Genomic DNA, 27,014 nt, shown 5'->3' with positions numbered 1-27,014 from the left:
TAGAACAGAATAAGATTTTGAATAGAATAAGAATTTAAGAATAGAATAAATAGAGCAGGGGTCTTCAAACTTGACAGCTTTAAGACTTGTGGACTTCAACTCCCAGAATTCCTCCTCCTCCAGTCATGTTAGCTCAGGAATCCTGGGAGTTGAAGTCCACGAGTCTTAAAGTTGGCAAGTTTGAAGACCCTTGGTCTATTCTATCTTTCTCTCTATCTATTCTACCTCTCTTTCTCTATCTATTTTATCTATCCTATCTTTCTCTCTCTTCCTCCCTCTATCTATTCTATCCCTTTCTCTCTATCTATTCTACCTCTCTTTCTCTATCTAGTCTATCTATTCTTTCTTTCTCTCTCCTTCCATCTATTCTATCTCTCTGTCTATTCTACCTCTCTTTATCTATTCTATCTATTCTATCCCTATCCCTACCCCTCCCTCTATCTATCTATTCTATCTATTTATCTATCTATTCTATCTATTTCTCTATCTATCTATTCTATCTATTCTATCCATCTATTCTCTCTATCTTTCTCTCTCTCTCACTCCCTTTATCTATCTATTCTATCTATTTCCCTTTCTCTCTCGCTATTCTACCTCTCTTTCTCTATCTATCTATTCCAAGGGTTTTCAAGCTTGACAAACTTAAGACTTGTGGATGACCACTCCCAGAATTCCTCCTCCTCCAGTCATATTAGCTCAGGAATTCTGGGAGTGGAAGCCCACAAGTCTTAAACTTGCCAAGCTTGAAGACCCTTGCTCTAATGGCTCAACAGCAGTTATTGTGAGAAGGACCTTGGGAGTCCTACTGGAAAATCACTTAAATATGAGCCAGCCGTGTGCGGCTACAGCAAAAAAAGGCCAACACAATCCTAGGCTGCATCAACAGAGGGATAGAATCAAGATCACCCGAAGTGATAATACCACTTTATAAGGCCTTGGTGAGGCCACACTTGGAATAATGGATCCTGTTTTGGTCACCACGATGTTTTTAAAAAATGTTGAGACTGTAGAAAGAGTGCAGAGAAGAGCAAGAAAGAGGATTAGGGGACTGGAGGCTAAAACTTATGAAGAACAGTTACTGGATTTGGATATGTCTAGTTTAATGGAAAGAAGGACTAGGGGAGACAGGATAGCAGTGATCCAATATCTCACAGGAGTTGCCACAAAGAAGAGGGAGTCAAGCTATACGTGAAAGCACCAGAAGGCAGGACAAGAAGCGATGAAGGGAAAACTAATCAAAGAGAGAAGCAACTTAGAACTAAGGAGAAATTATTGGAGAAAAAAAATATGAACACGGATAAGAGAAATCACAAATATTCAATTAGAACTCAAGGCTAAAAATTTTTTTTTGTTGGGAATAATAAAAGGTGAAGTTGCAAAAGAAATAAAATATTTAATTCTACATATAACCACCGCAGCAAGGATAGCATTAACTCAATGTTGGAAGGGTGGTTAGATGCCAACGGATAACTTGATAATCCGGACGATCTACGACTGCGCCGAAATGGATAAACTCACCCAAAAGTTAAAAGGAAGCCTCAAAATATTTTACAGTTTGGGAAAACTGGTATAATTGGATAAAGGATAGAAACCAGCAAGTAAACAGATAGGGAAGGGAAAAATATAAAGAGGTTATGATAGGAGTATTTACCAGATATAGGAAATAAGTATTGGAAAATTGTTTGATAAGAACACACCGTCTTAGCAATTATAAATGTTTATGTTTATTGGTTATATATAGCTTTGGGGTTTCATATTTTATGAAATGTTTTGTACTATGTATGTATTTTTTAATGTTTAATAGAGTTTATTTTTTAAACTTAAAAAAAAAAGAAGAAAGGTGGGAAGGAGAGGGAAGAATAATTGGATTTCGTGGGGTGGGGAAGAGCGCTGGAGGTTTGAGTTGGTGAAATGTGAACGTTGGGGTGTTTTCTTGACCACGCTCGCTTGCTTACTGTGCAAATGTAGCCTCTTATCTCTCTAGGCCGAGATCAACCATCCTGGCATGCCAGGTGTGTGAAACACCACCTGAAGATGCACCCACGTGACATCATACACATCTCAGATCGGATGGCTAGTTGGAACTCTTTATGGGTGGGAACATGGGAATAACTTTCTATATGCGATTTCTGCGCCTACGGCCTCAGATCTGGTATTCCTTCTGATGCTACCACTTCGATTTCCAGTAAAAGTCCTTTTCTCTGAAAACTGTGGAGCGTAAGGTTTTCTTTCTGGGGATTTTGAATGGAGCATCACAACACCAGAAATTGTGGGTGCTCCATCAAGAAGAGATTGGGCAGCCGTTTGTCTGAAATGGGATAAGGGGTTTCCTTGCCTGAGCAGGGGGTCGGACTAGATGACCTCCCGGGTCCCTTCCAACTCGGCTATTCTGCTTTCCTCCCTCCCCCACCCTTCTGAAATTTTAAAGCTCGACAAGCATTTGTCTGGAATGGTCTTGGATCTCCTCCATGAGCAGGGGGTTTATTTATTTATTTTATTTCATTTTGATTTGTCCATCGCTTACAAGATAATAGGTATAAGTATATATATATAGTTATGAATACGTGAAATGGGTACATATAAGAAAAATAAAAGAAACAATCGGACAGGGACGGTAGGCATGTTGGTGCGCTTATGCACGCCCCCTACAGATTTCTTAGGAAAGGGGTGAGGTCAATAGTAGACAGTCTAAGGTTAAAGTTTTGGGGGTTTGGGAAGAAACCACAGAGTCAGGTAGAGGATTCCAGAGACTGACCACTCTGTGGCTGAAGTCGTATTTCCTGCAATCAAGTTTGGTGCGATTAACCTTGAGTTGGTATCTATTGTGTGCTCTTGTGTCGTTATGGTTGAAGCTGAAGTTTTCATTGACAGGCAGGACATTGCAATGTATGATTTTATATACTATACTTAGATCGGACCAAAGGCGGCGTAGTTCTAGGTTTTCTAGGTCTAGAATTTCAAGTCTGGTGGCGTAAGGTATTCTGCAACGAGTAGAGGAGTGGAGAACTCTTCTTGTGAAATATTTCTGGACCTTCTCAACTGTGTTAATATCAGATACGTAATGTGGGTTGCAGGCTGATGAGCTGTATTCGAAAATTGGTCTAGCAAATGTTTTGTATGCTCTAGTTATTAGTGTAATATTACCAGAGAAAAAGCTATGTAAAATTAGGTTAACAACTCTTAACGCCTTTTTGGCTATGTAGCTACCGTGGGCTCTAGCACTTAGATCATTGGAGATGAGTCCTCCAAGCTCCTTGGCAGAGTTTGGATCATCAACAAGGTCTTGATTATTCGGCCTGTATTTTATTTTCTGATTTTTTTTTGCCAATATGTAGGACAGAGCATTTATTTGTTGAGTTTTGAAGTTGCCATTTGTTTGACCATTCTGATACATAGTCGAGGTCTTTTCGAAGGGTAGCAGGATTGTCTGTGGTGTTGAATAGCTTTACATCGTCAGTGAAGAGAACGCAGTTCCTCTTAATATGATCACAGAGGTCACTTATGTAGAGTATGAAGAGAGTTGGTCCTAGAACACTGCCTTGGGGGACACCACTGTTGACAGGTACAGAATTTGATAGGACGCTCCCAATTTTGACCATTTGTTGTCTGTTTGACAGGAATGCTTCTATCTAGTTATGCAGGTGTCCAGAGATACCATAAGATTTTAGTTTTAGGAATAGTTTGTCGTGTACCACTGAATCAAAGGCTTTCCAGAAGTCTAATGTAGATTGGACTAGATGACCTCCCAGGTCCCTTCCAACTCCGTCATTCTATAGACTCTGATAAAGTGAATGATGCCCCAATTCTGTCAATTTTTGGCAAATCTCTTAAAACAATGCCTTTCTTCCCCAGCCTTGTTTATTCCTGGATGATATAAACCGGATAAATGAGATTACATGATTGTTTGTTCTCTTCCCTTCATTCTTGGGTTTGACTGGTATATTATGTCCGTTTACTTTAATCTGTTTGTTCTGTTTTTTTTAAATATACTTTATTAATCTTTTATAATTTTAAAAAGTCAAACAACAACAAAATAGATTTTCTCTATCAACACTTTGTGACATTCTATACTAATATTTTGTGCATTATTTACAAATATACAAACTTGTGCAAATATAAATCATTAACTTATCGAGTCCTTATCTCTATTTATTTACAATCCATTTATCTATCCACCAATCTGTCTCTGCTCAAACCAATGATACCATTTTCCCCACACCATGTAGTAATCAGATTCCGCTTTCTTTTGCAGACTTAAGGTTAATTTGTCCATCTCAGCACAACTCATTATTTTTTGAATGGTCAGTTCCTCTGGTGGTATACATGTGTGTTTCCAACATTGGGCATAGGCGAACCTAGCTGAAGTTAAAATGTGCAATATTAAATATTTTATATTTCTTTCATATTTCAATTGTATTCATTTTTTATTGCTTTTGGACTACTACGGAGTTCCTAACTGTTGTTGGGTTGGGTTGCCACCAAGAGCCACGTATCTGTGAGACAGGCGGCTATTCGGGTCATCCTCGACTTACAACAGTTCATTTAGTGACCGTTCTAAGTTGCAACGGCAAGTGAAAAAAAAGTGACGTGGTGGTTTTTCACACTTATGACCTGTGACGACCCAAAAGGGTGTGGCACAAAGGCAACACAGTCAGATAACCAGTAAGAGTCCCTTTATTAGCTCCAACTTTGCCCCCAGTGTCCTGGTTACCTTCTGGGCCGGAGAAAAACTCTCCCAGGTAAGCAGCCTTTGGCTGCAGAGAATCAAGTCCAAAACATGGTCAACATAAACTGTAACTCTAAGTCCAATCAAGGCAAAATGAGGTAATTAGTCCTATAGGGCAAGAAGGAACGGCAGTAATTTAACACAGTTGGGAGGACACCGGGAACACAGATAACCGAAGTCAACACAAGATAAACTCACGTTTGTTCCCAGCCGCCGCCGCTCTCAGCTTGCGTCTCTTTTAAACTCTCATTCCCAGCTGCGGCTAATGAAGGGAATCAGGGCCCTTTCCTCCCCCGTAAGGCACGCAACCAACGTTGCTCCCTTCTCCGTTCCTCCCTGCATGCCCTAAGATGAAGAGGAGATGGGCCTGGATCTTCCTCTGGACCCCCTCTTCCTTGTTCCACCTCTCCCCTGCTCTGCCCAGCCGGACTTTGCCCTTCCCCGGTTTCCTCTCCAGCCAATAGAGCCACACTCCCACTCTTTGTGTCAGCCATTCGTCTTCCTCCTCCGACAGGGGTATGACATAACCATTGCAGCATTCCCATGGTCACTGGATCAAAATTTAGACGCTTAGAATTCAGACCGCTTGGCAACCAACTCATATTGATGATGCTCGACGTGTTCCCGGGGTCACGCCATCCCCTTTTGCGACCGTCTGATAAGCAAAACCAGAGAGAAAAGCCTGATTCACTGAATGACCGGGTGACCAACTTACCGACTGCAGTGATTCGCTTTACAACGGAGGCAAGAAAGGGTTGTAAAATGGGGGCAAAGCTCACTTGATCAATGTCACGCTTTACCACCAAAATTTTGGGCTCAATTGTGGGGTCGTAACGTCGGGGACTTCCTGGACACAATTTGCAAAAAAGTCATCTCCTAAATTTTGAGGATTTGAAGAGCCGTTTTATTTAGCTTAATGCTTTTTTTTTGCTCAGTTTGGGGTACACCATGCTAAACTCAGCAGGAAGAACCCCTACCCAGGGGTGGGATTCAAATGTCTTCACGGTTCTGTGTGCATGGTCTAATTTGTGGGCGTGGCTTGGTGGTCATGTGACTGGGTGGGCAGGGCTTGATGACTTTGTGTGGCTTGGTGGTCACATGACTGGGTGGGCGTGGCTTGCTGACTGAGTGTGGCTTGGTGGTCATGTGTCTGGCTGGGCATGGCTTCTATGTAAATAATGTAAAGTTTGATTTTTTTTTATAAAAAAAAGAGCAACTTTTACCCAAAATCAGGCAAAACAGACAGGCGGATGGAGTTGCTTGCAGAATCAGATTCACTCAGAGATCCATCTATCTGCAATCTGCTACCCGAGTCTGTCCCATAAAATTTGCTTGCAAGCAAACTCATAAAATTAACTCACAACACACACACCCTGTATGTAAATGTTGGATTTTTTTATTTTAAAAAAGAACAACTTTTACCCCAAATCAGGCAGGCAGATTGAGTTGCTCGCAGAATCGCAGACTCACTCGGAGATCTATCTTTCTGCCATCGGCTACCTGAGTCTGCGCTGAATAATAGAAGCTTCCGTCCTAAGGGAGGTTCAGCTCTGCTTTTAGATTAGCTAGAAAGCGAGAAATCCAACCATTTCCTGCTTTCCAGTTAATCTAAATTTCCCTGCATAGCAAAACAGTTGGAGGGTTGGAGGAGGGAAAGGAAAAATAGCAACTTAGCAGGCAAATTTGATGGCGCGCATGCCAGGTAAGGAGTGAGCGGGCAGGGAGGGGAGTGGCCAACCAGTGGCACGATTTGCCGGTTCTCCAAACTGGGCAGAATCATAACAACTGGTTCTATAGAACTGGTCCGACCAGGTAGAATCCCACCCCTGCCCCCCCACCCCAAAATAAAGTGAGCACAACAAACTTTGGCATTGTGTGCTACGGAAGAATTTAGTGTTTCCGAAACGTGGCCCCTTTAAGACCTGTGGAATTGCTGGCTGGCTGGGGAATTCTGGGAGTTGAAGTCCACAGGTGTTAAGGTGTGTACAGATGTAGAGTTTCCACCAGGTTGCAACAACCTAGACATTTCTAGTTGGGAAATAAATACATTTCTTTTCCCAAAACTGGTTCCTTGATTTCCAGCCTAGGTCATACACCTGGGATCTCTTAGTGGTCTCCGATCCAAGTACTAAACAGATCCAATGCCACCGAGCCTTTTGAGGTCAGCCAGGATGTCAGTATTGGGCGATCAAAGCAAGAGGTCCTGGCACCTTTCCAGGCTGGCTACTGACCTTGGCAAGGGTCAGCATTGGACTCCAAGCTCCATGTGGCTCGTCCAGATTGCACAATTCTAAGGACTTAAACAGAACATGCCAAACAGATCATCCAGCACAGATCTGTAAGTTCCTGCAGAATAAACCTCTTCTGAAACATGTGTCTGTCCGGGGAGGGAGGGAGGGAGGGAAGGAGGGAGGGAGGAGGAAGGAAGGAAGGAAGGAAAGAAGAAGTTAGGAAGTTGAAATGGGGAAGGAGATGGAAATGAGAGGGAGGGAGGAGGGAGGGAGGGAGGAAGGAGGAAGGAAGGAAGGAAGGAAGGAAGGAAGGAAGGAAGGAAGGAAGGAAGGAAGGAAGGAAGAAGTTAGGAAGTTGGAAGGGAAGGAGATGGAAGTGAGAGGGAGGGAGGGAGGGAGGGAGGAGGGAGGAAGGAAGGAAGGAAGGAAGGAAGGAAGGAAGGAAGGAAGGAAGGAAGGAAGGAAGAAGTTAGGAAGTTGAAATGGGGAAGGAGATGGAAATGAGAGGAAGGAAGGAAGGAAGTTGAAATGGGGAAGGAGATGGAAATGAGAGGGAGGGAGGGAGGGAGGAAGGAAGGTAGGAAGGAAGGAAGGAAGGAAGGAAGGAAGGAAGGAAGGAAGGAAGAAGTTAGGAAGTTGGAAGGGAAGGAGATGGAAGTGAGAGGGAGGGAGGGAGGGAGGGAGGGAGGGAGGAAGGAAGGAAGGAAGGAAGGAAGGAAGGAAGGAGTTAGGAAGTTGAAATGGGGAAGGAGATGGAAATGAGAGGAAGGAAGGAAGGAAGTTGGAATGGAGAAGGAGATGGAAATCAGAAGGAGGGAGGGAGGGAGGAGGGAGGAAGGAAGGAAGGAAGGAAGGAAGGAAGGAAGGAAGGAAGGAAGGAAGGAAGGAAGAAAGAAAGAAGTTAGGAAGTTGAAATGGGGAAGGAGATGGAAATGAGAGGGAGGGAGGGAGGGAGGAAGGAAGGAAGGAAGTTGGAATGGAGAAGGAGATGGAAATCAGAGGGAGGGAGGGAGGAGGGAGGGAGGAAGAAGGAAGGAAGGAAGGAAGGAAGGAAGGAAGGAAGGAAGGAAGGAAGGAAGGAAGAAGTTAGGAAGTTGGAATGGGGAAGGAAGGGGATAGGAATCGGAGGGAGGGAGGGAAGAAGGAAGGAAGTGGAAGGAAGAAGGGAAGGGAGGAAGGAAGGAAATGAAAGAAGAAAGAGAGGGATGGAAGAGAGAGGAAGAAAGCAAAAGAGAAAGAAAGAAAGAAAGAAAGAAAGAAAGAAAGAAAGAAAGAAAGAAAGAAAGAAAGAAATCCTCATGGGCCCTGGAACCAGTCGGGCTACAAATATTTAGAGCCAAGATCGACAACCACGTTGTTGCCATCTGAGCCCCCTCTCCCCGCCCCCGCAACTTCTCTTTCCATATTTGTTGTGGTGCTTGTGGCTGTACTTTTTAAACACCGCCGTGACAAAACATCTCAACCCAGCTCTGTCCTGCCATTCTGCATTTCAGGCACGTCCATCATGATTGTGACTTTCTCCCAAGCCCTCCAAAGAGGGCCGACAAACCCTCCTACATAAAACACACACACACACACACACACACACACACACACACACACAGACTGCCTGAGCTTCCCCCATGGCAAATATGACCTGTGCAAACCCAGGATTTTCCCTGTTGACACACAACTGCCCCCGGCCAAACCAAAGCGGGCGTGGCAAATCCTCATACAACACGGACTAATAACACACAAACAGACAGACAGACACACACACACACACACGTAGCAAGAGCAGAGGCGAGCAGGAAGCCAACAACAGAACACAGGTTGGGGTTTTATTTATTTCCCGGATGATCTGGGGCCCTGACTCTGGCATTGTGGGGAAAAGGGATCCCTAGAGATCATCCGGGAAGCCTGCACCGCTGGGTAACTCTGATTTCCTCACCCAGCAGGGAGAGGAACCCCAGGGAAACAACAATTGTGTTATTTGTCTTATGGGAAGTCAATCCCAGCATCTCTGCCAGTCACGGGAGGCAGAACTCAAAGATTAGATTAGATGTACAGAGTTGGAAGGGACCTTGTAGGTCATCTAGTCCAACCCCGTGTCCCCCCCGAACTCAACTTTGCTCAACAAGGAATCATGTTGATGCTAGTCCTCTTATCAAAAGCCTACATTTTTACTGATTCACGCATATGTAATCCTTGACTTCTGCCCATAATTGAAGCTGGAATTTCCATTGGTTGTTTAAGTGAGGCCTGCCTCATTTGACGACCTTTTCAGTCCCCATCCCCCATTAGTAAGCGAATAGCTGCGGTTGCACAGTCGTTAAGCAAATACGGCCATCTGGGAAGGTCACAAAGGGCCTTCGACCCCGCGATGCTGCAAGTATCAGAAATACACGGTCCCAACCGCCTGAATTTTGATCACGTAACCATGAGGATGCTTCCCCGGTCGTTAAGTGAGAGGATTGGTAGTACGTCCCTTTGCAGTGCTGTTGTAACTTTGCACTAAACAGGTGAGGATTACCTGTACTGTGTAACTCCAGGGGTGGGTTGGCACGGATGAGAACACCACAACGGTACTCCAAAGATCTAATGATTCGGCTCGTCCTGGGCTTACCCAGGATACCATATCGTGGTTTGCTGAAACGCGGCTTGCAACATAAGCCAGGATTCTAGAACCGTAAGGAACTTACGCCCGGGCGTGAAGCCAACGATGGGCAATGCCACCACAGCTGAATGGAAGGAATTGGTTCCCCATTCTGGGTTTAGCCCGTCTGCGGCTTCCCACCTTCCATTCCTTGCAGGTATACTGCTGCTAAACATGGAGGCTCGGTCCTTAGACCACACAGTCAGCCCAATGCTGGCAGATCTTGGCCTTCGCTTGGACAACCGTTCTCCCCAACTCTCTAGCAAGATAAAAGTTTTAGGAAAGGTGCCTGGCATAGAAATCGAAGAAATAATAATAATAATAATAATAATAATAATAATAATAATAATAATAATAATAATAATAACCATCTTTTTCTTCTTCTTTTTCTTCTTCTTCTTCTTCTTCTTCTTCTTTCTTCTTCTCCTTTTGTTCTTCTCTTCTTCTTCTTTCCTTCCCTCCCTCCACCACTTCTTTCTTTCTTATCTTCCTCTTCTCCATTTTCTTCTTCCTCTATCTCAATCTTTTCCTTCCTTCCTTCTTCCTCCTCCTCCTTTTCTTATTCCCCTTCTCTTCCTCCCTTTTTTTCTTCTCTTCTTTCCTTCATTTTTGTTCCTTCCTCCCTTCTTCTTCTTCTTCTTCTTCTTCTTCTTCTTCTTCTTCTTCTTCTTCCTTCTTCTTCCCACTTCTTCTTCTTCTTCTTATCTTCCTCCTCCTCTCCTTTTCCTCCCCCCTTCCTTCCTTTTCCTTCTATCTCCATTTTTGTTCCTTCTCTTCTTCCTTTTCTTTCCTTCCTCCCTCCACCACTTTTTCTTTCTTATCTTCTCCTTCTCCATTTTCCTCCTCTTCCTCTATCTCAATTTTTCCTTCCTTCCTTCCTTCCTCCTCTTGCTTCAATCTTTTCCTTCCTTCCTCCCTTCTCCTTCTTTTTCTTCCTTCTCTTCCTTCTTCTTCAATCTTCTTCTTCCTCTTCTTTCTTTTCTTCTTCTTCTTCTTCTTCTTCTTCTTCTTCTTCTTCTTCTTCTTCTCTTCTTCTTCTTCTCCTCTCCTCCTCCTCCTCCTCTTCCTCTCTCCTCCTCCTCCTCCTCTTCCTCCTCTTCTCCTCCTCCTCCTCCTTGTCTTCCCCCTCTTCCTCTTCTTCTTTCTTCTATATATAAAAATGCGAAATACCACTCACGCATCATCACAAAATCCGTAAAGCCTACAAACTTGGAAATTCAGCCCGTAGGTTCGTCTTGGCTTCTAGGGGCTCACTAAGAAAGGATTTTGTGAAAGGACCCTCAGAGCATTTAGAGTATTTCCTATATTATTATTATTATTATTATTATTATTATTATTATTATTATTATTATTATTATTATTATTATTATCGTGCTCTGATGCTAAGGAGTTCTGTTCCCTCCTGAAAAAAAGAAATCTCTTCCAAATGCAAAACACAAGCAGAGGAGAGGAGTTTCATTTTCACAGCACCAAGCAGTTTCAGTTTCCAAACAGCCCTCAACTCTCTCACACATTGACGGGAAGCTAGCCAGATGAATACCCACGGATGGTGGTAGGCAGAGGCAGAAATTTTTCCCTTCTTATTTTCCTCCCCAAAAACTAAGCCCAAGCACATAGTTTCGTAGCGAAGCACGGGTATCGAGCTAGTATATCATAAACAAATAAATAATATTAAGCGTTATACCTGAGACAGGAAGTCCTTGACTTCCGACCACAGAGAGCATTTGCACCAAGACGAATTCCTTGTGTGTCCAATCACACTTGGCCTATAAAAGGAATGCGAATTCAATGGAGCGCCAAATTTCTACTGCTAAGCGAGACACTTGGTTTTGCCTCATTTTGCGACCTTTCTTGCCACCGTCGTTAGGGCAAGCACTGCAGTTGTTAAGGGAGTCACACGGTCACTAAGTGAATCCAGCTTTGTACCTGTCGCAAGGTCGCAACAGGGGATCACACAACCCCGGGACGGCTGCCACCCTCGTAAACATAAGTCAGTTGCCAAGCGTCCGAATTGTGATCACGCGAGTAGTTGGAAGGGTGAACAAACGGTTGTAAGTCACTTTTTGTCAGTGCCGTCGTAATTTCGAACAGTCACTAAATGAACTGTTGTAAGTCGAGGACTACTGTACCTGTAAAAAGGTTTTGTTGGGTCCATGAACAAAGCTAAATTCAGAAATTTTGTCTGCTAGAAACAACAAAGAACCTCACAGGTGGTCTCCAAAGGCTATCCATCAATCAGAGTAGAGCTGGAAGGGACCTCGGAGGTCATCTAGCTGGCCCCCTGCTCAAGCAGGAGAACCTGTACTGTTTCAGACAAATGGCTGTCCAGTCTCTTCTTAAAAACCTCCAGTGGGAAGGAAGGGAGGGAAGAAGGGAGGGGAGGAAGAAGGACAGAAAGAAGGAAGGAAGGAAGGAAGGAAGGGAGGGAGGGAGGAAGGAAAGAAGGAAGGAGGAAAAAAGAAAGAAGGAAAGGAGGAAGGAAAGAAGGAAAGAAGGAAGGGAGGAAGGGAGGAAGGAAAGGAGGAAGGAAGGAAGGAAAGGAGGAAGGAAAGGAGGAAGGAAAGAAGGAAAGAAGGAAGGAAGGAAGGAAGGAGGGAAAGGAGGAAGGAAGGAAGGAAAGGAGGAAGGAGGGAAAGGAGGAAGGAAGGAAGGAAAGGAGGAAGGAAGGAAGGAGGGAAGGAAGGAAGGAAAGGAGGAAGGAAAGAAGGAAAGAAGGAAGGAAGGAAGGAAGGAAGGAAGGAAGGAAAGGAGGAAGGAGGAAAGGAGGAAGGAAGGAAGGAAGGAAAGAAGGAAGGAGGTTGGACTAGACGACCTCTAAGGTCCCTTTCCAATATCTGTAGCTAATCTGACATGGGGAGCAGGCAGGTGGGGGGGGACGGCAGGCAGAGATACTAGAGCTGGCAAAGGGTGAGGCTGCTGATTCCCCCCTCCCCATCCTCCCCGCCCCAACGAAGATGCTGAAGGAATAAAGGCTCTTTGCAAGAGCTTAGCGGAGGGAGGGTGGCGACATCCCCACCCCACCCGCTTTAAAGGGGGAATCCCCACGGGGGGTGGATGGTCACCCTGCCTCGCCCTCTGGATGCCTCCGCATGCCCCTCACTGTGGCCCTGCACCATGGTCCTTGGAGTGAGGAGGAGGAGGAAGGCTAGTCCTGCAATGCTCTCTCTCTCTCTCTCTCCTCCCTCTCTCTTTCCCTCTCTCTCTCCTTCTCTCTCTCCCTCCCTCTCTCTTTCCCTCTCTCTCCCTCCCTCTCTCTTTCCCTCTCTCTCCCTCCCTCTCTTCCCTCTCTCTCTCCTTCTCTCTCCTTCTCTCTCTCTCCTCCCTCTCTCTTTCCCTCTCTCTGCCCCCTTTCTCTCTTTCCCTCTCTCTCTACTCTCTCTGTCCTCTCTCTCCCTCCCCTCTCTTTTTCCCTCTCTCTCTCCTCTCTCTCTCTCTCTCTCTCTCTCTCCCCCTCTCTCCTCCCTCTCTCTCCCTTTCCTCTCTATCCCTCTCCTCTCTCTCTCTTCCACTCCTCTCTATCCCTCTCCTCTCTCTCTCTTCCTCTCTCTCTCTCTCCCCCTCTCCCTCTCTCTCTCCTCTTTCTCCCCCTCCCTCTCCTCTCTCTCCCCCTCTCTCCCTCCCTCCCTCTCTTTCCCTCTCTCTCTCTCTCTCTCTCTCTCTGTCCCTCTCTCTCCCTACCTCTCTCCCTCCCTCTCTCTCTCTCCTTCTCTCTTTCTCCTCTCTCTCTCCCTCCCTGTCTCTCCTCGCCCCCTCTCCCTCTCCCTCCCCCCTCTGCAGAGACCCCGGCCGGCGACCTTCTCCCGCCCCCCCGCCCCCGCCGCCAAGACCCACCTGCTGTCCGCCGCTGAGCATCCTCTCCAGCTCGGCGGGGCGATCGTGCCAGACCAGCGCGTGCAGCGGGTAGCGGCTCTCGGCTCCCTTGCGGCTGGCGGCTCGCGGAGAGGAGGAGGAGGAGGAGGAGGAGGGCCAGCATCCTCCTGGCACCGGGGCGAGGGGCTGGCGGGGCTGCAGCTGCATGGGCGCTGCGGGCACCGGGACGGGCCGGGGCTCGGGGTGGGGTGGGAGGAAGGAAGGAAGCCGAGACCCCCGCCGGGCCCTGGAGCTGCTGACACGCCGGCAGAGAAATAGAAGGAGGAGGAGGAGGAAGAGGCGGAGGAAGAGAAGAAAAAAAGGAGGAGGAGGAGGAGGAGGAGGGAGGGTGGGGGAGTCGCCCCCGCCGCGGCACACAAAGGGGGTCGCGTGGATTGAGGGCAGGAAGGGGAAGTCGCCCCGGCCGGCTCCCTCCCCGCGCCGCAGCCGCCCGCTTCAGCGGGGAACCATGGGACTTGGAGTCGTCGCTCGCCGCCGCGGGCACCACCCTTCCCGCCCGTTCCCGCGAGAGGAAGCCCACCCCCCACCAACGGGCACCGCCCGCCCAGCGTGGGATGCAAAGGGGGGACGGGGGGACACACACACTGTGGCAGGAGGTGCCGCCCGCGGGCGCCAGGTTGCAAAAGCGCCGGCTTGTCCCCACCTGTGCGGCTTCGACTGCGCTTGCGGGCCGTTCTGGGCGTCTCTGTTCATCTTTTTTTGGGGGGGTAGCAGGTCTGCTGCGGGGTCCCTCTCTGTCCTCCGGCGGCTTGGTGTATTTTTTGGGGGTGGGGGCAAGACGGCCGGAAGTGGAGCTGCAGCGATGGCGGAGAGGGGGGGGCGGCAGGCGTCTCTCTGCCCCCAGGTGGGAGCTGGTACCTCCAAAACCCCCTCGTCCGGGAAAGGGGTACCTCTCTGCTTGCACCACCCCTCGTGGCCCTTTGCACAGAAGCCCCCTGCAAAGATGCCAGTTGCGGTTTGCAAGGTGCCAGCTGGGTGCAGCCCCCACCCAGTGCCAGGCCGGATGCCCACCACGTTTGTGACTGCATAAGGGAGGTGAGATGGGGTTTGGGGGCATTACCTGCTTGGGCGGGGGCGGGGGGGATGGGCTAGATGATCTACAAGGTCCCTTCGGACCCTGTTAATAATCAGTTAAACCCCAAACCTGAGAAATTGGTGGAGGTAGCCAACCAAGGCTGGCTGGCATTTCTAGGCCCTGCTGACCAGGAATGACCCCTGGCATCACGGCGCCACGAGAATCGGCATCCCACTGGCCTTTTCCTGGGGAATTTTCACCCCAGCATGGGCCACATTAGTGTTTATTTTATTTTATTATTTTATTTTATTTTATATTATATTATTTTATTATTTTATTTTATTTATTAGTTATTTTATCTTATTATTTCATTTTATTTTATTAGTTAGTTTATCTTATTTTATCTTATTTTATTGTTTTATTTTATTAGTTATTTTATCTTATTATTTTATTTTATTAGTTATTTTATTTTATTAGTTATTTTGTTACTTCTGACCCATTTCATCTTGGAGACAATTGTAGCATCTCTGGGATTAAGGAAAAATAGGCACTGAAAAAAAAATTAAATTTAAGGGCACATCATTATTTTAAAGACAGCAGTACAATCTTGCGCTTTAAAGTCCTTTTGTTTAGTGACTGAAAAACTGGACTTATGACTTATTTCCACACTTACGACTGTTGCAGGAATGCCCACGGTCATGTGATCAAAATTTGGACTGACTCGTACTTACAACGGTGGCAGCATCCTGGGGTCACGTAATTCCCCATTTGTGACCCTTCCTAGCTGGTGAAAGCCAAAATCAGATTTGCTTAACGACTGCATGATTCCCTTAAGAACTGCAGCGGCCACAAACGGTCACAGAACAGGGCACAGCTCACTTAGCAACTGTCTTGCTTAGCAACAGAAATCTGGGGCTCCATCATTGTCGTAAGTCGAGGCCCGCCCATATATGCTTTTTCGTCCGATCCATTCCATCCTCCAGACAACGGGATCTCCTCTATTAAGATAAAGATGCATTCATACGGTTGTTAAGTGAATAATGGTTGTTAAGCAGATCAGGCTTCCCCAGAAAGATCACGATGACAATTATGTGATGTCATAAATACATGCCTTTACATTTATTCCTTCCTTCCTTCTCTTTTTCTTTCTTTTTCTTTCTTGTCTTCCTTTCTTTCACTTTCACTATTTCTTTTATTTCTTCTTTCTTCAACTCTTTTTCTTTTTCTTAATCTTCCTTTTTTACTTTTTCTTTCCCTCTTTCTCTCACTCCTTTCTTTTTCTTTCTCTTTTCTTTCACTCTCTTCTTCTTCTCTTCCTCCTCCTCCTCCTCCTCCTGCTTCTCCTCCTCCTCCTCCTCCTTTTTCTTCTCCTCTTCCTCCTCTTCCTCATCTCCTCCCTTCTCCTCCTCCTCTCTCTTCCTCCTCCTCCTCTTCTTCTTCCTTCTTCCCCTCCCCCTCTTTCTCCTCCTCCTCCTCCTCCTCCTCCTCCTCTTCTTTCTTCCCCTCACCCTCTTCTCCTTCTCCTCCTCCTTCTCCTCGTTCTTGAATTTTGGGCTCCAAAACAGCCAGAGAGCAAGAATCCTCTGCAGAAAAGCTTAAAACCGTGTTTTTCTTTTTAACCTCCCCAATGGCTGTCGAATTCCGCTCTATCCTGTCTCAGGTGTGTTACACTGCATGTCGCTCCAGACCTTCAAACTTGGCCTCTCAATTTAATTCTTTTATTACCTTTATCTCCAGTTCCGACATTGGCTAGAAATGTATTTAGGCGGCAGGTCACCTCGAGGGAAAATTTCTGAGCTTCAGTGCAACCAATCCCATCTCTGCACCTGTCTGTTTCCCCCAGGTGTGTCTGCAAAGGTATCTTTAAAAACAAAACAAAAAAACACCTCAAGAGGTCTGCCAGCATCCGACTGAATCCTGCTCCTTTTTACATGAGACACAAATAAAATTAGGTGGTGTTTTTTTTTAATTGAGACGGTTACTATTTTGACTTTTTCAACCCATTTTTTGATCGCCCCATTCATGTACACAGCTACAGCCACACTCACCTTCCAGCCTCTAGTGCTTAAACAAGCCTGATCTACAATTGAATCAGAATAGAGCTGGAAGGGGCCTTGGAGGTCATCTAGTCCAGCCCCCTGCTCAAGCAGGAGACCCTAGGCCATTCCAGCCATTCCAGTGGCTGCCCAGTCTCTTCTTCAAAACCTCCAGGGACGGAGCACCTGGCCACAACTTCGAGTGGCAGGCTGTTCCACTGGTTAATTGTCTTCACTTTAGGAAATTTCTCCTTAATTAATCTAAAGAGATGCTAGATTTCCTGCAGCCTGATTCAGGATTCCCGGTGAAATCAAATGTAAATCGATATTCTGTTTTTATAAATTGTATAATTTGCATATCTTTAATCATAACTTTATAATTATAAATCCCTTGTGTGGCTAATCACACTTGGTCAAACAAACGTTTCTATCGTTTTCCCTTCCCTTTCCCCCCTTTTCCTTCCCTCTCCTCTTTTCCCTTCCCTTTTTCCTCTTCTCTTTCTCTCCTCTCCTTTCTTCTCCCTTCCCTTCTTTTCCTCTTCCTCCTTCTCCTTCCCTTCTCCCTTCTTTCCCTTCTCTTCTCCCTTTTTCTCTTCTCTTCTCCTTCTTCTCCTCCCCTCTCCCTCCCCTCCCTCCCTTTTCTCCCTTCTCTTTTTCTCCCTTCTCCTTCCCTCTTTCCTCTTCTCTCTCCTCCTCCTCCTCTCCCCCTTCCTTCCCTCCCTTCTCCTCCCCTCTCTCCTCCCTTCTCTTTTCCTCTTCCTCCTTCTCCTCCTCTCCCCCTTCCTTCCTCCCTTCTCCTCTTCTCCTTTCCCTTCTCTCCCCTTCTCTCCTCCCTTCTTTTTCCTCTTCTCTTCCTCTTCTTCTTCTCCCCCTTTCTCCTTCTCCTCTCTTCTTCCTTCCCTTCTCCCTTCTCCTCTTCTCCTTCCTTTTTCCTCTTCTCTTTCTCTTCCTCCTTCTCCTCCTCTCCCCCTTCCTTCTCCCTTCTTCCTCTTCCCTTCCCTTCTTTTCCTCTTCCTCCTTCTCCTTCCCTTCTCCCTTCTTTCCCTTCTCTTCTCCTTTTTCTCTCTCTTCTCCTTCTTCTCCTCCCTCTCCTTCCCCTCCCCCTCCCTTTTCTCCCTATTCTCTTTTCTTCTCCCTTCCTTTTTCCTCTTCTCTTCCTCTTCCTCTTCCTCCTTCTCCTCCTATCCCCTTCCTTCCCTCCCTTCTCCTTTTCCTCCTCCCTTTTTTCCTTTTCTCTTCCTCTTCTTCTCCTCCTCCCCCTCTCCCTCCCTTTTCTCCCTTCTCTCTTCTTCCTTCTTCCTTCTCACTTCTCCTCTTCTCCCTTCCCTTTTTTCCTCTTCTCTTTCTCTTCCTCCTCCTCCTTCTCCTCCTCTCCCCCTTCCTTCTCCCCTTCTTCCTCTTCTCTTCCTCTTCTTCTCCTCTTCCTCCTTCCCTTATCCTCCCTTCTCTTCCCTTCATACACTACCATAAGAGAAGAATAATTAAAACTTTAAGACGTGGCACAGTGCCTCAATTTGCATGTGGGGCCAAGCCACAACCCACACCAAGCCAAATAGCGAGGCAGCCCCTTCGGTTGGACAAGCGCCACTACGGGCTTTGAAATGCCTCCACTTTGAGAGGCTTTGCTGGAATCCGTTAAGGCTGCTAAAACAATAATCCAATTTAGAAGAATCCAACGGGGCGTTAATCTCTCAAATTGACAGTGATCATTCACTCACACTTCAAGAATAATGAGTTTCTGTCTTCCGTTTTCATGGATTAGAGAAAGATCACCTTAAGAACAAAATTTTGCAACCTTGGCCACTTTTGAAGATGGGTATGGACTTCAACTCCCAGAATCCCCTAGCCAGCTGACTGCGGCATTCTGGGAGTTGAAGTCCACACCCATCTTCAAAGTGATCCAGACTGAAACACTTGTCTTAAAGAATGGGACATTAATTTATTTTTGGCATCCACTGAGGCCGATAGGACAAAAAACTCAATTTTGTGTGTGTGTGTGTGTGTGTGTGTGTGTGTGTGTGTATATATATATATAATTTCTAGCATACAGCTATCCCATCTCAGCAAATGACTCTGGGTGGCTCACCATTCAAAACATTAAAATAAAATTAAAAAAAATATGTTAAAACAATAAAAACAGTAAAAAGCATTGAAATCAGTTTTTAAAAAAAACACATTAAAGCATCTAATTCTCCTTTATTCTCTCGTACGATCCACCTTGGAGGTCAGTAAAAATTGGATGAAATGGGAGATTCGATACAGACATGGGAATTGTAACTCATTCTGATATGAACCTGCGTTTCACAACAAAAGCAACTTTAAAATATGTGAACTTCAACTCCCAGAATTGCCCAGCCAGACACGGAATAATCTATTTATATGAAAGCAAAATACCCCTCACGCATCATCACAAAATCTCCAGAACCGTAAAGCCTACAAACTTGAAATTTGGCCCTTAGGTTCCTCTTGGCTTCTAGGTGCTCCCTAAGAAAGGATTTTTGAAAATGACCCTCAGAGCATTGAGAGTATTTCCTATATTATTATTATTATTAACATGCTCTGATGCTAAGGAGTTCTACTCCCCTCCCCACCTGGAAAGAAATCTCTTCCAAATGCAACACACAAGCAGAGAGGAGTCTCAGTTTCAGAGCACCAAGCAGCTTTAGTACAGAACAGTTGAGCTAAGCCACGCCCAGGCTCCTTGCTGTCTCCTTGCTCCCACAGCAAATACTCTTTCAGTTTCCAAACAGCCCTCAACTCTCTCACACACTGACAGGACGCTAGCCAGATGAATACCGATGGATGCTGGTAGGCAGAGGCAGAATTTTTTCCCCCTTATTTTCCTCCCCACAAAACTTAAGTCCCATTGCATAGTTTAGTAGCAAAGCACGGGTATCCAGCTTGTGTGTGTGTGTGTGTGTGTGTGCGTTATGCAGGATAACTTTCCATACCTTTATCTGTTTATTTTTAAAGTTACAGGTAAATTGCAGGGGTTACGTCATTTTGGGTTCTTCGTTCATTTTTCATTTTTTTATTCTAAGGAAGCGTGGAAAAAAAAAAACCACATGTAACCCAAATGCAGAAAATGGAGTAAAACCAGGTTTAATTCACCGTGTAGAGGAGTATGCAAACCCTGACCACGAAATTGATTCTGGTTTAGCGCAATGGTGGGTGATAGGCCAACTTTGATTTATAGGAGGAAGGAAGGAATAACCCACCTGAAAGTTCCAGGTCCTCTTTTTTATTTTTGCAAAATTCAACCCTGACCTGAAATGACAGTGGCATTTTCCCATCTGTTTGGGTGTTAATGAAGCAGCCACACATCTGTATGAAGGCTCCATAAATAAACGAATGAGCTATTTTGCTTTACACAGCAGCACAGCAGCAACCAGAGAAACAAAGGGGGGTGTGTGTGTGTGACAATGACGTCACCCCATCAAAGGGGCTCATTGCATCTTAGCCCAGCTGGCAAAGGCAGAGATCCACCCGGAGAGGGATCCACTCAGTTAAACAGAACCACCCCAAAATCCCTTCTCTGGCCCAGCGGTTGGGAGGGGCTTGTCAGAATTATTTATTTGTGGTTTTTTTAAAATTTTATTTATACTTCCTATTTCTAAACCGCCCATCTACCCCCACCCAGAAGGAACACCAGTTTCAGAGAGAGAGATGGGAGAGGAAGGGAGAGCGAGGATAGATAGATAGATGGATGGATGGATGGATGGATGGATGAGAGAGGGGGGAGAGAGAGAATGAGAGAGAAAGAGGGAAAGAGAACAGGAGAAAGAATGCGAGAATGACAGATTAGATGGATGGATGGATAGAAGATAAATTGATGAATAGGTAGGTAGGTAGGTGGACAGACAGACATTCATAGTGATGATAGATAGATAGATAGATAGAATAGATAGATAGATAGATAGATAGATAGATAGATAGATAGATAGATAGATAGATTAGATAGTCATCCATAGTGACTAGATAGATGATAGATAGGTATGTAAATAGTTGTATGGATGTATAGGTAGGTAGGTAGGTAGGTAGGTAGGTAGGTAGGTAGATAGATAGATAGATAGATAGATAGATAGATAGATAGATAGATAAGAGAGGGGAGAGAGAGAATGAGAGAGAGAAGAGGGAAAGAACAGGAGAAAGAATGAGAGAATGACAGATTAGATAGATGGATAGATAGAAGATAAATTGATGAATAGGTAGGTAGATAGGTAGATAGATAGACATTCATAGTGATGATAGATAGATAGATAGATTAGATAGTGACCCATACTGACTAGATAGATGATAGGTAGGTATGTAAATAGTTGTATGGATGTATAGATAGGTAGATAGGTAGATAGATAGATAGATAGATAGATAGATAGATAGATAGATAGATAGATAGATAGAAAGATAGATAGATAGATAGATAGATGAGAGAGGGAGAAAGAGGGGGGAGAGAATGAGAGAGGGAAAAAGGGAGAGAGAATGAGAGAAAGAGAAAGAAAATGAGAAAGAGAATGAGATGGGACAGAGAGAATGAGAAAGAAAAAGGGAGGGAAGGAGAGAGAGAGAGGATAGAAGATATAGTTGAATGAATTAATGGGTAGATATTCTGAGCAATAACATTTTGTTCATATAATTATTTTAACTATTACCCAAACCTCACCTATCTTAGTTGAATCACTTTCTGCCCAAAGATATCATGGTTTGGCTAACCATAATGTGCTGTTTCAACCATAACCATATAGGTTTGATCAACCAGCTATACCAAATAATGCAGTTTACAAACCACTACAGAGTTAACTTTATGTAATATGCAAAAACAAACTAACCACAAAACAGGTTATGGATTTATATAATTCATAATATATTTGCTTATCCTTGAATAGCAAAGGCGAGCAGCAAGCAAGTCCGGGAGCACATAACACGAGACCTGTCACCGGAATGCAAAAAACACAAAAACACGTGTCTCACTTATTTTGGCCACGTCATGCAGGGGGGATTCACCAGAGAAAGCGATTTTATTGGGAAAAAACAGCGGTAAAAAAGGAAACCAGGTGTCGTGCCCATCGGAATCTGATTCGGAGGAGGAAGCTGAACAGCTGAGAGGGAGTGGGAGTGTGGCTCCGTTGGCTGTGGAAGGGCAAAGTCCAGCTGGGCAGAGCAGGGAAGGGGTAAAACAAGGGAGAGGGAATTCGGAGGAAGACCCAGGCCTACCCTCTCTTCATCCTAGGAATGAAGGGAGGAACCCAGGGAGGAACGGAGAAGGGAGCAACGTGGGTTGTGTGGCTTACGGGGGAGGAAAGGGCCCTGATTCCCTTCATTAGACACAGCTGGGAACAAAAGGAAGCTGCGTGCAGCAAGTTTTTGGGAGCAAACCGTGAATTATCTGGTATCATTGAGGCTTTTCTGGGTTCCTGGCATCTTCCCAACTGAGTGAGTTTTGTCATGCTTTTAAGTCCAAAATTCCTTCTCCTTCCCTGTCAAGCTAATTACTTCAGTTTGGCTTGTTGGGGCTTTAAGTTACAGTTTGTGTTGACCATATTTTGGACTTAATTTTCTGCAGCCAAAGGCTGTTCCTGAGAGAGTTTTTCTCCAGCCTGAAGGTAACCTGGACATTGGGGGCAAAGTTGGAGATAATAAAGGGACTCTTCTTGCTTATTTGACTGTGTTGCCTTTGTGCCAAGCCCCTTTGGGTCACCAAAGAACAGGATGGCGCGACACTGGCCAGAGCATGGGACAACTCAAAAAAGTAGCGCAAGATTGGAAGATGTGGTGACACCACCTGGCCCATGGAATTGTCAAAGAGTTGGACGCGACTGACTGGACAATAACATCATAATCTTTGCTTAACCAAACTGCAGACAAACATAAAAGGGAGGAGTGACTGACACACCTTACACGAACATCTTGGAAGAATGGAAAAATAATAGTAATGAAGTGCTTTGGGTGCAATTCCAAAACATCTGGAATTTGAACACCATCACAGCATTGACAAGATCCCCATCGGTCAATTACGGAAGGCAGCTTCACTCAGAGCAGCTTACAACCTTTTGGAGAGGCTCGAAACTCCTTCAAACAACCACATCTGCCTATCCCAGGTCCTTGGGAAGGAGTCGATCGGTGGATAAAAATGTCAAATCCAGCCTTCGCATCTGGCTCTCTGCAATCAACCCCAGTAAAAAATGTTCCAAGTTGTGCTCTGGGTACAATCGCCATACATCTGGAGCACTGCTTGACTATCCTTGGCATTGACAAATTCCCTGTCGGTCAATTGCAAAAAAGTCAGCTTTGCTTGGGACGGCTGACATCTGTCAATGATACCTTTCATATGATCAAACAACATCTGTCAATCTTTAACAAATAATCAGAGTTGGAAGGAACCTTATAGGTCATCTAGTCCAACCCCCAGCTCAAGAGGAGACCCTACACCATTTGTGACTGAGGGCAGTGCAGTCTCTTCTTGAAAGCCTCCAGTGATGAAGCTCCCACAACTTCCAAAGGCAACTTCTGTTCTGTGGGTTTATTGTTCTCATTGTCAAGAAAATTCCTCCTCATTTCCAGGTTGAATCTCTCCTTGTTCAGTTTCCATCCATTATTCCTTATCTGGCCTTCGGATGCCTTGGAGAATAGCTTGACCCCTTCCTCCTCTCTGGGGCAGCCCCTGAAATACTGCAAGACTGCAGAGGTCACGCAACGTTTAGCAGATTAAAAAAAAAAGAGAGAATAATAAAGAGAAAATTAAAAGAAGCCGAAAGGTTAAGCTCATTACAGAAGTTTGGTGAGAAGTTTAAAAACCAAGCGTCTGTTTTTCTTTCAGTAGAACGGAAAGATAAGGGCCGAGTTGAAATAAAGCGGAAAGAAAAACTGATTTTTATTTTGATGTTTTGCAGAAGATATCAGGCAGAACGATCTGCTTGAGGGCCTTGAAGGAGGAAGTAGAGAGGATCAGAAGAAAGAAGTCTTTGGCCTTTTCTGAAAATAAAATAATCATAACCACAGTGCAGACAATGCTTAAGTTTGATTTCTTGAAAGCTTCTATTGGAATTTGCTTGAGTTCAGGGCTTCTTAGCCTTGGCAGTTGCAGATATGTGGAGAGGTATAAATCTGAACTAGAATGTGTTACTTCTCTGTGATATGCGATATATGTGGGTACATGCATGCATTCTGTATTTATCTGTATTTACTTCCTGTGTCGGGTAAAACGCTTAATATTATTTATTTGTTTATGATATTCCGGCTGGATCTCCAGGCTTCGCTACGAAACTATGTGGTGGGGCTTAGTTTCTGGGGAGGAAAATAAGGGGGCAACAATTCTGCCTCTGGCCTACCAGCATCCATGGGTATTCATCTGGCTAGCGTCCTGTCAGTGTGTGAGAGAGTTGAGGGCTATTTGGGAAATGAAACTGTATTTGTTGTGTGAGCAAGGAGACAGCAAGGAGCCTGGGCGTGGCTTAGCTCAACTGTTGTGTACTAAAGCTGCTTGGTGCTCTGAAACTGAAACTCCTCTGCTTGTGTTTTGCATTTGGAACAGATTTCTTCTTTCCGGGTGGGGAGGGGGAGTAGAACTCCTTAGCATCAGAGCGTGTTAATAATAATAATAATATAGGAAATACTCTCAATGCTCTGAGGGTCATTTTCAAAATCCTTTCTTAGTGAGCAACTAGAAGCCAAGAGGAACCTACGGGCCAAATTTCAAGTTTGTAGGCTTTGGTTCTGGAGATTTTGTGATGATGCGTGAGGGGTATTTTGCTTTCATATAATAGATTATTCCGTGTCTGGCTGGGCAATTCTGGGAGTTGAAGTTCACATATTTTAAAGTTGCTTTTGTTGTGAAAGAGTTCATATCAGAATGAGTTAATAATGATTTAATAATAATAATAATAATAATAATAATAATAATAATAATAATAATAATAATAATAATAATAATAATAATAATAATAATAATAATGGAAATACTCTAAATGCTCTGAGGGTCATTTGGAAAAATCCTTTCTTAGTGAATACCTAAGAAGCCAAGAAAAAAAATATGGGCCAAATGTCAGGTTTGTAGGCTTTGCGATGCTGGAGATTTTGTGATGATGCGTGAGAGGCATTTCGCCTTTATATGTATAGATTTATTCTGTTATATTATGTAGCATATTTTGGAGGTGGAGACCTGTATGCAACGAAATTTGACTTTAATGTATGCCGATTTGTCTACGGTTCAATCGACAATAAAGTTATTATTCTATTCTATTCAACTCCCGGGATTCTAAGCCGGTTGGGGGATTCTGGGAGTTGAAGTCCACCCATCTTCCATCCTTTCCAAGTCTATTTTTTTTTCCCTTTAGGACTTTTAAGATCCCGCGATCGGATGGATCCTCCATTCGGGTGTCTGCATTTTTTTGCATCTCGGCCGTTTCCTGCAGCAGAGTCCGCGCAAACTGCCTCGCTGCCATTCAAACGGCCCCCATACCCAACGCGGGTGGTTTAAACGTCTCGCTTTAGGACCCGGCGGCGTCCCTCGCCCGATGACATCATGCCCAGCTGCCCCCAGGCAGCCCACCTCATTTGCATCGCGGGGGCGATGACGTCACCCTGCTCAGGACCTCACTTCCTCCTCGGGCTCGCCCCGCCCACCCGGCCGCCCCTCCCCGCGGCGGACCCAACACGCCATGCAGTAAATAAATAAATAAAATAAAAAAAGTACAGACAAAATCCGAAGGGGAGGGGGGAGAATCTCAACACTTGCCCCCCACCCCCACCCCGGGTTTGCAATAACCACTTTGCAAAGTCCGCTTGGCAACCCCCAAGGATGCCAATAAATAAATAAACGCGGATCGTGCAAGCACGTGTGAACGCTCCCCATCCCCGCGTGTAACGAGTTCCACCAAGTCTGCCAGGCAACCAGAGGATGACACAAACGGGTCAAGCACGTGTGAATGGCCCTCCTGCCTTTCCTCCCACTTCCAAGCCCCCCTACTCCACCCCTCCCCCATACCCTAGCCTCCCCATTCCCCACCCCCAGGCCCCCTACTCCCCCAGTCAACACTGCCCCCACTCTGACCTCCTCCTACTCCTTGGCTCCCCTACTCCCCCACTACTCACTGCCCCCACTCCAACCTACTCCTCAGCTCCCCTACTCCCCCATTACTCACTGCACCCACTCCAACCTCCTACTCCTCAGCTCCTCTACTCCCCCACTACTCACTGCCCCCACTCTGACCTCCTACTCTTCAGCTCCCCACTACTCACTGCCCCTACTACTCACTGCCCCCACTCCAATCTCCTCCTACTCCTTGGCTCCCCTACTCCCCCCACTACTCACTGCCCCCACTGACCTCCTACTCCTCAGCTCCTCTACTCCCACTACTCACTGCCCCCACTCCGACCTCCTATTCCTCAGCTCCTCTACTCCCCCACTACTCACTGCCCCCACTCTGACCTCCTCCTACTCCTCGGCCCCCTACTCCCCCCACTACTCACTGCCCCCACTCTGACCTCCTCCTACTCAGCTCCCCTACTCCTCCCACTACTCACTGCAGCCACTCCGACCTCCTACTCAACTCCTCTACTCTTCCCCACTACTCACTGCACCCACTCCGACCTCCTACTCAACTCCTCTACTCCCCACTACTCACTGCCCCCACTCCAACCTCCTCCTACTCCTCAGTTCCCCTACTCCCCCCACTACTCACTGCACTCACTCCGACCTCCTACTCAACTCCTCTATTCCCCCCACTACTCACTGCCCCCACTCCAACCTCCTCCTACTCCTCAGCTCCCCTACTCCTCCCACTACTCACTGCTCCCACTCCAATTTCCTCCTACTCCTCAGCTCCCCTACTCCCCTTACTATTCACTGCACCCACTCCAACCTCCTACTCCTCAGCTCCTCTATTCCCCCCACTACTCACTTTCCCCACTCTCTGACCTCCTACACCCCAGCCCCCTTACTCCCAACCGCACTACTCACTGCCCCCACTCTCTGACCTCCTACTCCTCAGCTCTACTCCCCACCTACCCCATTCCACAGCCCCCCCAGTCCACCCTGCCCCCACTCCCTAGCCCCTTACTCCCTACTCCCCACCTACCCCACCGGCTGGGGCTCATAGAAGTTGAGTTGGGGGCCGACTGAGCATTTTAGGAGGGAGGCATTTTTGTCCCCCACCTCGCCTTTCTGCCCCCAACTCAACTGTGGGGGGCCGGGTGGGGGGGGGGGCCAGGTGGGGGGCAGGTCAAGGGTGCCTGCAAAAAGCCCCCTCCCCTCCCCCATGAGGTCTATTTGGGGCTCCAGGTGGGACTTTGGATCCAGGGGTCCGAGCTGACGACAAGACCCCCACCCACACCCACACATCTCCCATCCCGGCCCCACCGCTTGGCTGGACGACCCCCTGCGCACCTGCCCGGCCAGGTCGGGGCTGCGCTGCCCAGACCCTTCCCCAACCCGGCGCCCACCGGGTGACCCTGCGCCCCCTGGGCATCCCGGGGCGGCAGACCCTCCCCATCCAAGGACAGCCCC

The 27,014-nt window shown here is 46.3% G+C and overlaps 1 protein-coding gene across 1 annotated transcript in view; it reads right to left on the bottom strand.

The window, feature by feature from the left end:
* The window catches only part of ANKRD13B (ankyrin repeat domain 13B), a 62,746-nt gene extending 49,032 nt beyond the window's left edge, over positions 1-13,714 (bottom strand). The window contains exon 1 of the mRNA XM_087922932.1: positions 13,424-13,714. Within this exon, the coding sequence (XP_087779058.1) occupies positions 13,424-13,609 (186 nt within the window). The 5' untranslated portion in view covers positions 13,610-13,714. The remainder of the gene's footprint in view (positions 1-13,423) is intronic.
* Between the last annotated feature and the right edge of the window lie 13,300 nt (positions 13,715-27,014).

The sequence above is a fragment of the Pseudonaja textilis genome, chromosome 1, assembly GCF_049901715.1.
Source record: "Pseudonaja textilis isolate UNSWEBS1 chromosome 1, rPseTex1.2, whole genome shotgun sequence".
Taxonomy (NCBI): Eukaryota; Metazoa; Chordata; class Lepidosauria; order Squamata; family Elapidae; genus Pseudonaja; species Pseudonaja textilis.
Note: the sequence above shows the minus strand (reverse complement) of the source record. Positions and strands in the feature narration are given on the sequence as shown.